At 35.3% G+C, this 15178-nt stretch overlaps 1 protein-coding gene across 1 annotated transcript; it reads right to left on the bottom strand.

The window, feature by feature from the left end:
* Nucleotides 1-7803: 7803 nt before the first annotated feature.
* LOC110787126 (uncharacterized) lies at nucleotides 7804-14691 on the bottom strand. Its single transcript, XM_021991697.2, has 3 exons — nucleotides 14428-14691; nucleotides 13945-14117; nucleotides 7804-8081 (listed from the first exon to the last, which is right to left on the bottom strand). The coding sequence occupies exons 1-3, from the start codon at nucleotides 14498-14500 to the stop codon at nucleotides 8073-8075; spliced, it is 255 nt and encodes an 84-aa protein (XP_021847389.1). The 5' UTR covers nucleotides 14501-14691; the 3' UTR covers nucleotides 7804-8072.
* Nucleotides 14692-15178: the final 487 nt, after the last annotated feature.

Genomic DNA, 15178 nt, shown 5'->3' with positions numbered 1-15178 from the left:
CCTTGATTAAATGCTGCAAATGTTTATGTGATGCATAATGTGTTTTACTAACCAGCTATGTGGGCCATTCATGATAATGAATGGGTGAATGGTATATATTGTATATGTACTGTTTTGCAGGTTATGAAGTGACTAGTATGGCCCAAATAGGATAGAAAATATGGTCTGCGTACCATTAATTTGAATGTAATTGGTCTAAAGTACCAAAGTTGTTTTTCAATTCAAATATGGTCTGCGTACCATCAAATAGTTGTAATTAGTTATAGCTTATTCTATTTGAAGAAAATGGTGCCTCCCACGGAGATTTTCAAGACGGACTTTGAAGTTAAAGCTTCAAGATGAAGTCGGGCCATACTAGATCACATTTATCTTATGCATGTTTTAAGTTATTTATTGCTTTTAAATATGTCTTAAAATGCATGAGATCAAAAGCTTGATTATGTTGCATGATTAAGGATTTTAGTTCACTTAAAATCTAACCAACATAGTAAGAGCCTTAAGTTCCAAACTTAAAAATTGAGTTAAAAGGTGCCATGCCAAAATAACACTTACTTGGACATCCTTTTTTCATCGATCTTAGTAATAGTTTTCCGCCATAGCGAGGTGTTACTTATCGATACTAAAGGGGTAAGGTACACAAATAATTGTGAGTACATGTTAGTTTTGGTGAAACTCAACGATATAAGTAAGGAGTCCTTTTATGTCGTGGCAAAATCGATGGGTTTACCTAATAAGTTCTTAGACGTACCTATCAACCAAGAGTAGTTTCTAGACTATTAGCAAAAGGCTTTTGCTTACCTAAAATGTTTTAGAATTGAGTCGACAAACTGTGCTTAATTCTTCAATGGTTTTAGGGTCTTGAAATCATTTTATTCACACCTGCCGGAACACATAATTCGAATAAAATGCTAATGACTTGTTTAAATTGCATGATTGCTTTCATTTTCAAGTTATTATTCATGATAAATGTTTAGACTTTGCATGCTTCAATGAATGTTTTAATTATTGTTTATAATTAAATATCTTGCACTGCAATAAATCCTTTTAGAAAGGTAACAGTAAATTTCCTCGATTGGTAGTGAATCCAAGAACGATTCACGGAAATGAGAGAAAGTGAGCAATTTAAAATGTACGTTTCTTATATCGACTTTTATGGTTGTTTTCGAGTATCAAAGTCGAATGGCAAACCGATTGGTGCTTGTGAATTCAAAATACAATGTAGTTTTGAGATCATAAAGCATTGAGTTTAAACGCTCAGCTTTACCAATGGTTAACAACCTAAAATCTTTTTTCCATTTAATTCTCGAATGAGTCTAGTCCCTAGACATTCGAATAGATCGATACTTAGAGAACTTTAGAAGGTTCTGGTAAGATCATCTAGTTGAAACAAAATATTCAACATAAATTAAACTGGTAAAGAACCTTGTTGGTGACATTGGACATGTCTAACAAAGTATAAAAGTCAACACTAAAGAATTCAATTCTTAAGACTATAAGAAAGGGTACAAGAAATAGGAAAACAAAGGAACAAATGAAAGGAATTTATATTTCCGTTTCTACCTATAAGTTTATGTTTAAAGAGAAGTGACCTAGCAATCAAACTTCCTTGGTATCATATACCGCTTGAGGTTCTTACTTCGGTAATAACTCAAACAATGGAAGCTAGGATACACTAATGACCTACAAGTGAAAATGAAGCATGGCAATGCTACATTAGTTGTAGGGTCATCTAGTTTGTTTTAAGTCCTTTCAAAGGCTGGAACTTAATGGCTATTTTGTTCCATAATCAACATACCTAAATTTCTGTTTTCAAACACAGAAAGACTCACATTCAAGAAAAACAAAAACAATGTTTGTTTGTTTATTTGAATGAAATGGTCAATTACAGGTTGAGTCAATATGCTTGATTAAAACAAACAACTCTTTAAAGAACTTTACTAGGTTCAAATCAACCCCTTGATTTGAGTTCCACTAATCTTTGGCATTGTTTCTTAGACCATATCAACAAGTTAACATTCAAAAGCTCTATTTTGATGGACTTTTGAACGTTGATTGATTTCTAGATCATTTTAAGACAACTAGTCTTACTTGTTGAAAGTAACGAAAGATATGAACTATTGTTAGAACGCCTAGACGATAGAGTTCAAAGCTAAAGAAAGATTTTATGACTTTATTATTTCACATGGATTTTATGACATTCCGGAGGCTTTTCGAAGTGCTTCAGAAAATCCGAACTTATTCTTTAAGAACTTTAGAAGTGGCTTTAAAGAATAGACATCTCTTAGAAGACTTTACAAGTGCTTCAAGGAGAACAGAATATTCAAAGGACTTTCAAGTGGCTATTGATATTCTATTGTTTGATGTTCTATACTCAAGTAGGCATAGAATTCAAATCACTGAAACTATAAGATTCTTCTATTAGATAGTGAAGAAACATGGAGTTCAGGTCACTGAAACTATGCAATTCTTCTATTAGATAGTGAAGAAACCTACAACTTACAGTCAAACTATTATCATGTAGATTAATGAGTTTGTGACCTGTAAGAAAGCTATGAGGAAACCTAGATTCCCTAAAATGGTTAGAGGCCGTATATAGACTCAAATGTTTTAAATGGTTAGAGTCCATAAAACATACTCAATGTTTTGATGACAAAATTGAAATTTTGTTGATTTGCAAGAATAGTTTCACACCTATTGGTTGCAAGTTTGTTTTAAGGATAAAAACCATCAAACATGAAATTATGTTCACAACACAAAGCTAGATTAGTTGCTAAAAGGTTACAAGCAAATTCACGGTGTGGATTGTGTTGAAACCTCATGCATAATCGTAATGCTCAAGTCTATAATTCAAGCAATGATTGCATATTGGTACATATGACAATTGGATGACAAAACATCTTCCTCAGTCAAATGTTGGAAGGAACTATGTACATGGTATGTCATAGGATTTGTGGATCCAAATAAATGCTTGAAAAGAATAGCTAGCTTATGAAATCTAAGTACAGATTTAAGCAAGCAATTGGGAATTAGAAATGTATTTTAGTGAAGCTAATAAGTATTTTAGTTTCATAAAATGTACATGATTCTTATAGATATATAAGAAGTTTAGTGGGAGTACATAAAAACTTAACTGGTCCTGTGTGTATCACACACATATCTCTCTATTGTAAAATAACATTCAAATGCTAATGACTTAGATTTGAAATTATTCATCAATGATGGACCATGGCGAAACTTAGTGCATACTGGGTATTAAGATCTATTTATAAAGATCTTATAATATTGTTTTGGATTAAGTAATGGAATTTACTAAATCAAACACGAAATACTCCATTGGAGATATTCGATCCATGTGAATAAATCTAAGTAAAATAATGTTTGAACTATGTATAAGCATTTACTAAGTTAACATCAAAGAATCTAACGAGATTCTTCACCTATATTATATGTCAAAGAATTTAGCTGGATTCAGTATCTACTGAAATTGAATGAGCTAAAGTTACATGAATAGAATTCAATTGGGAATTATTCTGCAAAAGAATTTATCATGTATGATATAATATGAGGATCGCCAAAAACGTATCGTATGACTTTAGGCATGACGAACATATACCAATCTCTATTGATCTAAGTGAAGACCAATTAGATTGAGATCAAGAAAAACTTATGGTACTTGAAAAGGTACATAGGATTACTTCTTGATTCAAGGAAATAAAGATATGCTAAATATTGATGCTACACGCATAAACACTGGCAAAGGATCAAGCAAGACCCTTTGGAGTTAACCATTGACAAGGACGAGCTAAAGAGCATCGTGTTTTGAAATGGCAACATGGATTGAAGACCATGAGTTGTTGCGTGGGAAATTAAATATTAATTTCTATGTTCTAAGATACAGCTGGAAAATCTTCCACATATCTGTGAACTGCTTGGATAAGCAAATCCAAACAAAGCATCACTAGCAACCTAAACAGTTGAAGTAAAAGTACTTATTGCCTAAGAAGCAATAAAACAGAGTTGTTTATATTAATGAGTTCTTCATTGAACTTGGGTGGATCACATGTCTGCTAACTTGATGATTCTTCATTGCAAAATGCGTAGAACCACTATCGAAGTAAGAAAGACTAGATCACATAATAAACAAACTCAAAAGATCTTATCATCATATCTCGAAGAACATTCGATGAAAAGGATATTAAGATTGGCAAAGCATGATAACTAAACCTATGCAACAAGTGAGAAGCAACACTCACGTTGTAGCACTGGAAATCAAACATAGCTTTGAATTCCATGAAATGTTTTAAAGATGGGTTAGAGGCCCATGGTTGTAAAACAATGGGGTTGAACATTTATCATATATGAAATGTATTTTCATATTCCATTTAATCTTGGTTTAGTATTAAATGATGAGTCCCTTCAATTTGACGAAATATTCAAGATAGACTGTCAGGACCAGTCCTGTGACTAAGAAATGTCTATCAAGTGAACTTGAATGTCAAAAGTTGAAAATGGTCCCTGGTCGGAGTTTTCTATAAAATTGGACGCATAGAAAACGTTAGATGACTAGAATACAAGATGACTAGTAGTTCTGTTTCTTGAACTATGTGGACATGGCAATGTCATAATCATTTGCATAGATACTTACTTTGAGAAGACTAGTATCGGACAGACCTATGAAACTTTACTGTAAGAGATGAAAATCTGTCATAAGTAAATTTCATTAAAATTATTAGACACTAAATCCTCAATACCTGAGTGATTTGAGATTACTTGTTTGAGAACTGGTTGCTTTGACGTTGACCAACCGTCGCACCGTAAAAAGAGGCTATAAAGGCAACGCTCAGGTAATCACCTATCAAACCAAGTCTAATCTCAAGATCGCAAGATTGGGATTGTCCTCCCATAAATCGGGATGAGATGCTTAAAAGTTGTACAAGGCCACTCGGAGAGCTAGAAGCTGTGAAATGCATGGCCGTGCTCGGATGAATCATAGGCTATGATTATCTGTTTATTTGATCAGTTGAACTCTGAAACCGAGGAACACCTCTGGACATAATAAGGATGACAACTCTTACCTTATGTTCAAGAGCAAGTATCGAGCGACAAAGGAATTAGGAAATGCACACTTGTCCCTAAGGACAAGTGGGAGACTGAAGGAAATAATGCCCTTGGTCCAAGTATGCATTCAATGTTAAGTCTAATAAATGCGGTTCAGTATTAATTAACAAGTTAATAATTCAGTGAGATCAAGTGAGCTGAATGCCTGACTAGAGGCCGCTTCAGTTCAAGTGGAATTAATGATATTAATCCACAGCTTACTCTTGACTGAACCCGTAGGGTCACACAAATAGTACGTAAACGGATCAAGTATTTAATGGCATTAAATACTCCATCTATGGATATTCGGAATCGACGGATCTTGGTTTCAGTGGGAGCTGAGATCGTCACAGGCAAGAAATGAATGCTCCGGAAACGATGATATTGCCGGAAACGAAAATATGGATCGTATCGGAAATATAAATATTATCCAAGTCGTAGATGTTGCCGGAAACGGAAACATGGTACGTATCGGAAAATATTATCGGAAATGGAAATATTGTCGGAATCGGAAATATTGCCGGAAATGGAAATATTGTCAGAATCGGAAATATTGCCGGAATCGGAAAATAATTCCGGAAACGGAAATATTAAATATTTGTTCGAAACGGAAATTAATTCCGGAATCGGAAATATTAAATATTGTTCGTATCGGAAATGAATTCCGGAATCGGGAAATTAATCGGAAGCGTATCGTACGAATTAGCATCGGACGAGGCCTGCCAGACGAAGGCCCAGCACGAAGCCGGGCCATCGCCCAGCAAGCCAGCGCGCCACAACGCACCAGCCAAGGCTGCGCCAGGCCCACTGCAAGGCAGGCCCAGCGCGCGCCAACGCTGCGGCAGCGTGTGGGCCTCGCAGCAATGGGCTGCAAGCTCGCGGGCTGCGCGCGCGCGCGCATGGCGCCCCTCGTGGGCTGCTGTGCGTGCGTGTGTGTTGGTGTGCTATACGAATCCTAAAGCTATCAGGTTGTGACTAATGATTAAATTCCTAAACCTAAAAGGATGAATTAATTAAATAAGAATTCTATTAGGATTCTAGTTTAATTAATTCGTATCCTAATAGGATTACGATTCCCTTTCCATACCTCTATAAATAAAGGCCTAGGGTCATTATTTTGTAGAGAGTATTCAAGTATTCAAAGTGATTTTTGAGAGCAAAAATTCAGTCATACAATTGCCTATAAGTGCCGAAAATTCTAAGTACCTTAAGGGCGATCCTAGTTGGTCAAGCTTAAGGCGGATCCGGACGTGCCGTGGACTATCTACGGAGGGACGACACTTGGAGTCCTAAAGACTTGTTCTTGTTCGGTTCAGGCGCAGCTAGGGAAGGCACGCAACAAAGAGTATGCATCTAAACTATGCTAAATGATTATGTGTAAATAATATGCTTTCCCGGCTTTATGGTTTTTCCGCATGATTTATGCATTGTCATATGTATCATAACCTAACAGTGAGGCCATGGTGGACAAAGAAAAGGATAATCTTATGGGGATGGAGATAGAACTAGAGCACGATTTTGATAACACTAGTAGATAAATCGTCATTTGCAGCTCATCAACTGGAACTCACGTAAGTTATAAGCGTTGTAACAATGGTTTGGTCAACGTGTGTCAAGCTTTAAAATAGCTTATCGGGCGTTTAAACGAACCGAGCATTGCAAAAAACGCACTCTAAGAAAAACATAATACAGCGCGTGCGCGTGATGAAAGTTGCAATTATTTTGATAAATTGCAACTTCCTCCTTAATTGAAACGTACGTTGTAAGAACACATTCGTTCTTAATATGCAACTTTCTCCCTTATTTGATCGCTGCAACAAGCTAGGGCATATCCTAATTTCCATCACTAATCAGTTTGCTCATCGTCTTCGATCTCCATCAGATCCACACTTGGTGGAGGCTAAAGGGGACTATTTAGCTAGGATCAATGCAGTTCGTGCGCGGAGGAAGGATGCAGCCATTTCCACCTAGTTCTTGATGATATTTATCATTTAACTAATTCGTTTGGTAGTATATCTTGGTCTTGTTAGTAGAAAGTGTAATGGTGTCGCTAGTGCCAACCATGAGGGGCGATTTGAGGGGCAACCACCCTGGGCCCTATTGAGGAAGGGGGCCTGAATTCTCAATTGAAATTGTAAATTATGTTAAGTAATTAATATGCACATAAATATCTGTAATATGTAGTAGCTTCGTTGGTTTAGGAGGCGTACAACTCTATACCTTGCTCACGTTTTGATTCCTAGCACAGACTCTCATTATGTTTTTTTTTTATGGTCTAGGAATTACTCATTTACCCACTGATTTATTTCTATTTTCATAAATATTTTGGTTTTACACGCTATTTAAAATACATACACTACGTGAACTATGTATTTAAAAAAGGAAAAATTGGATCTAACCCAGCCAATTAGTGTATGTAATGTATATAACAATATAAGGGGCCCTGATCTTTTATTTTGCCCCGAGCCCATAAAATGTCAGGGACCGGGCCTGGGCGTCGCTCATGAGCTTGCACATTGTATGCCATGGGTGCATGGATGGAGGCTACGTGGTGATACCCTTCCCTCTGATGCTTTTGTTTAGTTGACCATTGTTGGTTTAAGCAATGTTAATTAAGTGCCACTCATGCTTACTTCAAAAAAAAGCCTACTTTTCCTTTTAATTGCACCATTTTGATGGTAGTAGTAAAATAATACAATAAAAAAGGAACGGAAAAGGATAATTTTTTTAATGTGTGAGAAATATACAAGATCATTAATTTCTCAAACATACAATATATTATGAATCACAAGATCTATATAAAAAAGGAACTATAAGATTAGAAAACATTGTAGTATGTATAACAAGATTTGAATTTAAATACAAGTAATGTGTTACATTCCAAAAACACTATTGCATCAATAGTGAAATAAATATGGAGCATTCTTTTTTCCTTGCAGAAGAACTCTTTTTTCCTTTCCATCCAAATTTGCAATTTACTTTCCCTACAAAATAGAAAAGAGATTGCAATTGAATTATGTTACTCTCTTTATTTTGAATATTAGGTCTTAATTGTTTCTGGAAAAATTAATTGAAATAAGTCAACTTTTAGACCGTTCGCAAAAATAAATTAGTCTTTCGATTATATCAAGATAAATCAACTTTTACACCACATCAATTTTAAACAAATCACTTTTTATTTTGACCTGTTATAGAAGGTGAGTTGATAATATGACAGGTAAGAGCATGAGCAATGGCTTGCAACAAAGGTTGTTGCTTTATTTTGCCACATCATTTCCAAGCCAAAACCCAATTTTAAGCTACAACCTCTCTAATGGAAACCACTCATAATTGTAGATTTTGCAGATCCATAATGATGTATGGTGGGGCCCAAATATCATTACAACAACAAAATGACAAGTGAACCCCACGTTCCCATCTACACCATCTGTGTAGTACAATTGAGAGGATAATGAGTTGTTTTTCCCAACAACAAACACCAAACTACTAGCTAGCTCCACAAAACTACAAGGTTTTATAGAGCTACAAACTTCATTCTTCCACAACGGTTGAGCTTGTAGCTCTAACTCTTTACTATTTTCTAGCAAGTCCTTTCCTCCCACCAATGCCCATGCTCTAATTACCAAATTTTCAACTTTTGTTTTTTTCTTAAAAATAATCAATTTGAGCCCGTTTTTCGATGAGCTTTTTTGACGCGCTCGAGGGGAGTATTAAATATGGATTTTTGAAAAAAAAAATCCGTGCGCTTTTCAAGATACGTTTGACACATTTTTCAAGATGACTTTTTGACAAGTTTTTCAAGGAAGCTTTATAGCGCGTTCGAGGTAACAAAACAAAAAATTCAACTTGAAAATAAAATATTAACTAAAATGAATATCCAAATAAATTGAGATTGGAGTCGATTATCAAAAAACCGAGTTTGAAAATGAAAGATATGAAATTGTAAGGCCAATATTACTCTGATCGTCCCAAAATTTAACACGTTTTCCCTGTCATCCCAACCTTGATCGCTAACGGTTGAATTATCGCTTCGTGTTTAAGGTTGTATTTAATTTTCTACCTAATCTCCAATTATTTTGATTTTTTATTTTCATGTTTAGTTACTAAGGTGTTTTTTGTTTCATGTTTTATTACCTCGTAAAGTGTGTAAAAAATACATCTTAAAAGCGTATAAGAACTTCGCACACAAAACATGCCGAATATTCTTTTGAAAAGCGTGTCAAACAATTGCATTGAAAAAATTGTCATACAATGTATTAAAAAATTATCTCAAAAAATGTTCATTGAAACACGTGTTAAATATCAACCTCAAAACTCATGAATCAAAAAACATATGAAAAAATATCTTTAAAAAGTTAACAAAAAAAATCATCTTAAAAAAAGTAACAAAAAACAAAAACAAAATTAACCTATTGATCGAAACTAAAACAAGTCACCGGTCATGTGAATGTTTAAATTGGTTGGGTATAAAGGTTGACTTATTCAGATATAATCAAAAGGTACGCTTACTTTTTGCAGACGGTCAAAGGTTGACTTATTCCCATAATATTTTCCTTGTTTTTTTACATTAGTCCTATTTGGTATTTTTTTTGTGTTTGTCATTATTTATCTATTTTATACCCTCATATCAAAATTACTATTCCAATTCCGCCTCAAAAAAAAATTCTTGTGGCCTTAATCTTTTATCTCTCCTTCCCTCACGAATGAACATATATTAAGATTCTTATGAGATTCTTTGAGAAGTAACTTTAGAATGAATTTTCTAAGGTCTGTTCTCTTAATGTGATCTGGTCTAATTTTAGTTTCTAGTCTGGATTGGTCTGATTTTTTCTGATACAAATTTTTCTAGTATGGTATGGTTTGAATGATTTATGATAGTGTTTTCTAGTTTAGTCTAGTCCTATAGGGTTCGGATTTTTCACGTCTAGTCTAACTTAAGAACAATATGTAATAGTCAATAAGAGTAAGGTTAAGAGTACTGAGCCTATGACCCAAAACGAGACTACCATTTGAAAATGGAGTGGAGTACTTTATATATGAAATGGAGTGGATTACATTCTATAGTTTTCAAATATAAGGTTGTCAAATAGGGTTATCGAACGGTTGCAGGTCGAGTATGATCGGATATTATTTTGTGTGGAGACATTGTGCTGATATGGATTGAGTGTGTGAATATTTTTTTTGGGTCACTTCAGCTTTTATCGGATGTCTGTAGGCTGTCGCACGAAGTATGTTTTTGACAACCCTATTCTCAATGACTCCTTTCGTAAATGTTTATGTTCCAAAATAAAATGCTTTCTTACCAAAGAAAATAATACAAATGTCGGTGGAGGAAAAAATATATATTATTTAAAAATACTCACATGTTTTTTTTTAATTAGTATTCACTTTTCAATGCGTGATGTTTTTATTAGATGTTTCAATGTCTACTTTATTCTATTTTGTTAAGACATTTTATATCACTAGACTTGTCGGTACATACACATTTTACTCAATCTCTCTTAGTTTATTCATTTTTATTTTCTTACATTCATATTTTTAGGGGGTTTTTATTCGACGTCCTCGTTCGCTAAAAATGCCTGCGTATTTATGGTAAAAGTAAGATATTGCCCTTTAAAAAAAAAATCAAAAACCCCCTTCCAGAACTCGTTGCTCTGGCCAAGTCTTGCCGTCGCGGCCTCTGGCATAACCCCCACCACGCCGCCTGGTTTTCCCGAACCCGCCCTCCCCCCTCATTTGCTCTGTTATTTTTGATCCAAAATTTTCTTTTAACCGTAATAGACTATGTAAATATATATGGTTAATATTTTTAGTCAAAGATTTTGTATATATGGTTAGTATACGTTACATTATTTAGACATTAGAATCCCTAAATTGTAGCCAACAATTATGATAATAATCACGCCAAATCATTCTTTCACACCGATTAGAGGAGGAGAAGAGGAGGAGCATACAACCGGAAACAAAGACGCGCCACCTCCGCCCATTCTTCCGCATGCGCCATCGCTGCGTTAGTACGTTCGATTTTTTTTTATTTTGTTAAAAAAGGGTGCCGCCTAGAATTGGCGGCCCCGACTATGGCTATACCGCCCAGAAAAAGCGGCTTAGCCATAGTCAGGGCCGCCAATTCTGGGCGGCAACCCTTTTTTGGAGTTGGGACGTGGCTGTTGGTCGGCCCAACGCAAGGGGGAGGTGCGGCGTGAAGGTGGCAGATATAGCATCGTCGCAGCGCGGTAATTCGTGGTTGTTGTTGGGATGGAGCCGTCGCGGAGAAGAGAGGGAGTGAGTGATGGTGTTAAAGAACATAAATTATTAATTTTTTATGAAAAACATGTGCCGCTCGAAAGAGGCGGCCTAACCATGGTCCAACCGCCCACAATTGGTGGCGGCGGCGACCATGGCTTAGCCGCGCAAGATGCACGGCTTAGCCATGGCCCCCGTCGCCAATTGTGGGCGACTGGACCATGGTTAGGCCGCCTTTTTGGGGCGGCAGTGTGTTTTCCGAAAAAAATATGATTTAATATTTAATCGTTTAAACTGCCGAAGAAAAATTATTTTTAAAATTTCAATTATTAATATTATTATTATTATTATGGATATTATTATGGATAAAATTATATAAGGACAAAATTGTCTTTTATGTAAAATACGCGGGTGATTTTAACATATGCAAAATTGTCTTTTACTATGCAATATATTTATCTTACCCTATTCACTTTTTTTCTTACGCACATCTCCTCTAATTCTTAAGCCCTGGACCTCAGATTTCAACTTCTATCTTAGTATCAAAAGTATACGACAAGTATGAAATCTGAGTAAGGAAGAATAACGAGTTCTTTTTTGACACGAAAAAAGGCTGTAAGGTATGTAGTCGCTAAAGCGAAGATTTATTGTCATCGCAGATCAAGGTTATCGTGCTCTAAAAATAAGAGTGAACAATTAATAAGTTGGTGCATGAGGTGCATCACGGAATTATGTTTGAGCCATGGCATGACCCTATCATATTGTACCATATACTAGAGTTGTCAAAACGGTTACTCGAGTTGGGTTCGGGTCTGGTCATCTCGGATCTCGGGTCATGATCTGGTCGGGTCGTGTCGGGTCATTTTATCACCGGGCGCAGGTCGGGTTCAGGTCGGGTTCGATCAGGTTGAAAATTTGTCGTGTCATATCAGGTTATTTTTCCATTTCGGTATAGGTCGGGTTCGGGTCGGGTCTTTTTCTTGTCGGGTACAATTACGAGTTCGGGTCATAACGAGTCGGGTCAAGTTCGGATCGGATAATTACCGGGTCGGTTAAAATTCAGGTCGGGTTCACTATCGGACACTGGTTAAGACAGGGTACGATAGCTATCAGGATTAGTCAAGTTTTAACCTTATAATTAACTTTTATAAATTTGGTTTAACGCTTTTCACTTTCTATATTATGTAATTATAAAACATAATATTAACTTGATTTAAGTTATTGTTTAGTTAGGTCAATGACAAATCTGGTTGTCAACATGACGCGTAAATTCAGGTAACAGGTTGTCACGAATTGAGTCAATAACAAGTTTCATCGGGTTATAATCGGTTTCGGGTTGACAACGGGTCGGGTGTTGAATCGGTTCGGATCATTTTTCGGTCGGGTAAGCTGACTTAGTTTTGTTATCGGTTATATTTCGATCGGGTATCAGGTTCGGGTCCGGGTCATGCATTAACGGGTCAAAATCGGTCGCCGGTTTTAACGGGTTGGATACGGTCGGGTTACGGGTTTCCTATTTTAACAAAATTTCGAGTATCGGGTCGGGTTCGGGTCCTTAAAAATACAGGTCGGTTCACATCGGTTTCTCGGATTGGGTCAGTTTTTGACAGCTCTACCGTATACGCACCTTTAGGGTGGGTGGTTAGGTAACCGAGGAGTTTACGGGAATCACACTTCAAAATTCCCCTTGTGACTTGTGAGACATGAATCAACCCCTTAAGGTCACAAGGGAAGTGATTGAATCAATTTAATTAACCATGATTTTTTGAGTTGTATTGATAGGTGATTTTGGCACTCGAGTGATAAATTACCCAATTTGTATACCACTAGTAGCAACTAGACCTGTTAAATAGATCGTTCGATCGGGTTATAGAAAATTATTTTCGGGTTTAGGTTTATAAATGCTTATTCAAGACCAAAACTTTCGGTTCGGGTCGACCCAATGAGTTGAGACTTGAGAGATTTTAAAACGTGTAATGTATTTTCATTAATTTGTGTAATAAATATAAAAAATATGCGCACAAATTAACAAAATTCCATACACAAGTTTATGTTTAGTCAAATTAAATCATAAAATGACGTCTAATTCAAATCAAAATCATATTACACCCAACAATAGTAACAACAACGTGTTTATTGCGCTTAAAATTTCTTATAATCTCGTTTATTACTATAAATACAACAATTTTCAATCAGTTGGGTAAAAAAAACATGTTCGACCTGGTTTTGACCAATACTTTAAAGGGTGTTCAGGTTCGGATAAAATCCAATTACGGTTCACAAAATCTTGTTCAAGACTCACTAATTTTAGGTCAATTTCGGATCGATTTTCGAATCCGGTCGATTTTTGACAAGTCTAGTAACAATTGTGTTAATTTTTGACAAGTCTAGTAACAATTACGGTTCACAAAATCTTGTTCAAGACTTAATTTTAAAATGTACATATAAAATGTTGTGACATTGATTTTTGACCCTGCTTGAGTGAGCTTAATTCTAAAGAGGTTGGACTTTCAAATTGTAACCCCTCATTTTTTTTCAAGATCTGCCATTATTCGCAAAACATAACGTGTAAGCATGAAAGCTTGAAAAGCTAGAGTGTCTTACCATTTTCGTAATAATGTTGGCAGCTCGTTGCTTAGATTTTGTCACAACTTTGTGATGTATGTAAGGATTTCTTTTCAATCGCTTTGGAGGTGGAAGGTGAGAATGTGTCTCCGGACCTCTATAATCAATCTCATATACATCTTCATCGTTCAATTTAGAAATTTCTTTTCCCCCTAAATATCATACGTAACAAAAAATTAGCAATAATATATAATACGTAGTACTATAACAACGAGGAGAGATCCTCAAAGATCATGAATTAATCAAGTGACTAATAGTACATCAATTGTATAAGTGTAACAAAATACAATGATGCAGACGAGATTGAATCTTAATTGGATACCATTGTTAAAGATATTATAATTACCAACTAAAAGTCCCTTCGATATCGGTGTTTTTGTTTAATTTTGTTTTCTGTTTTTTACAAAATAAAATCAAAATATAAAAACCACAAAAAGCGGTTTCAAGTAACATAGTCCGTACCTGAAAGGGTGTAAGGCGATAGCAAGAGGTGGAATATCAAAATAGAGAATATCATAGAGTACTTGAGCTCCATTGAAATATGAAGTGTGCAAGGAGAAGATGAGAAGAGTAGCTAGAAAAAATGAGGAGAATAAAAGGCATTGAAAGTAGCACATAATCACATATCATGGCTTTTCATTGTCAAAACCGTTGTATTGATACTGCCCACAGCAGAGCAATGATGTGTAATTTGGTTGAGTTGGAGCATTTATTTTGACCATACCTTCCGAGCTACATAAACGATTACAAAATCTATATTTGCTCGGATTTCAGGTAAACTTACATCGACTGATCGACCTAGGTATATACAACAAGACTATGTTTTTCCTCATTGAAATTCTGTAACCAAATGACAAAAGTATAAATTTTGCTCATTTTGAATTCACCAAATAAGCATTACTAATAAAAATGAACAAAAAAATTCAGTAGATACACGAGCGATTTCCTTTAACGGAAATGATAAAGGTCGCAACATGCGACCTTTAAGCCGTGTCACAGTGGTGACATGGCACGACTATGTGTCATAAATGTATTTGGAAACTAAAATATTTAGATTATATAACCTATTAAATATGTCATAAAAAAAGTAGGAAAATCTTAATATTCTAATTTATAAATTGAATAATGTAATTTTTTATTTCAGAAAAATAATTCTAATTTGTATAGGAAATTAGAAAAAAAAAATCTATTTTAACTCCTGTTATCCCCAATC

This window comes from Spinacia oleracea, chromosome 2 (assembly GCF_020520425.1).
Source record: "Spinacia oleracea cultivar Varoflay chromosome 2, BTI_SOV_V1, whole genome shotgun sequence".
Taxonomy (NCBI): Eukaryota; Viridiplantae; Streptophyta; class Magnoliopsida; order Caryophyllales; family Amaranthaceae; genus Spinacia; species Spinacia oleracea.
The sequence above is the reverse complement of the archived record's forward strand: the minus strand, read 5'-3'. Positions and strand labels throughout refer to the sequence as shown.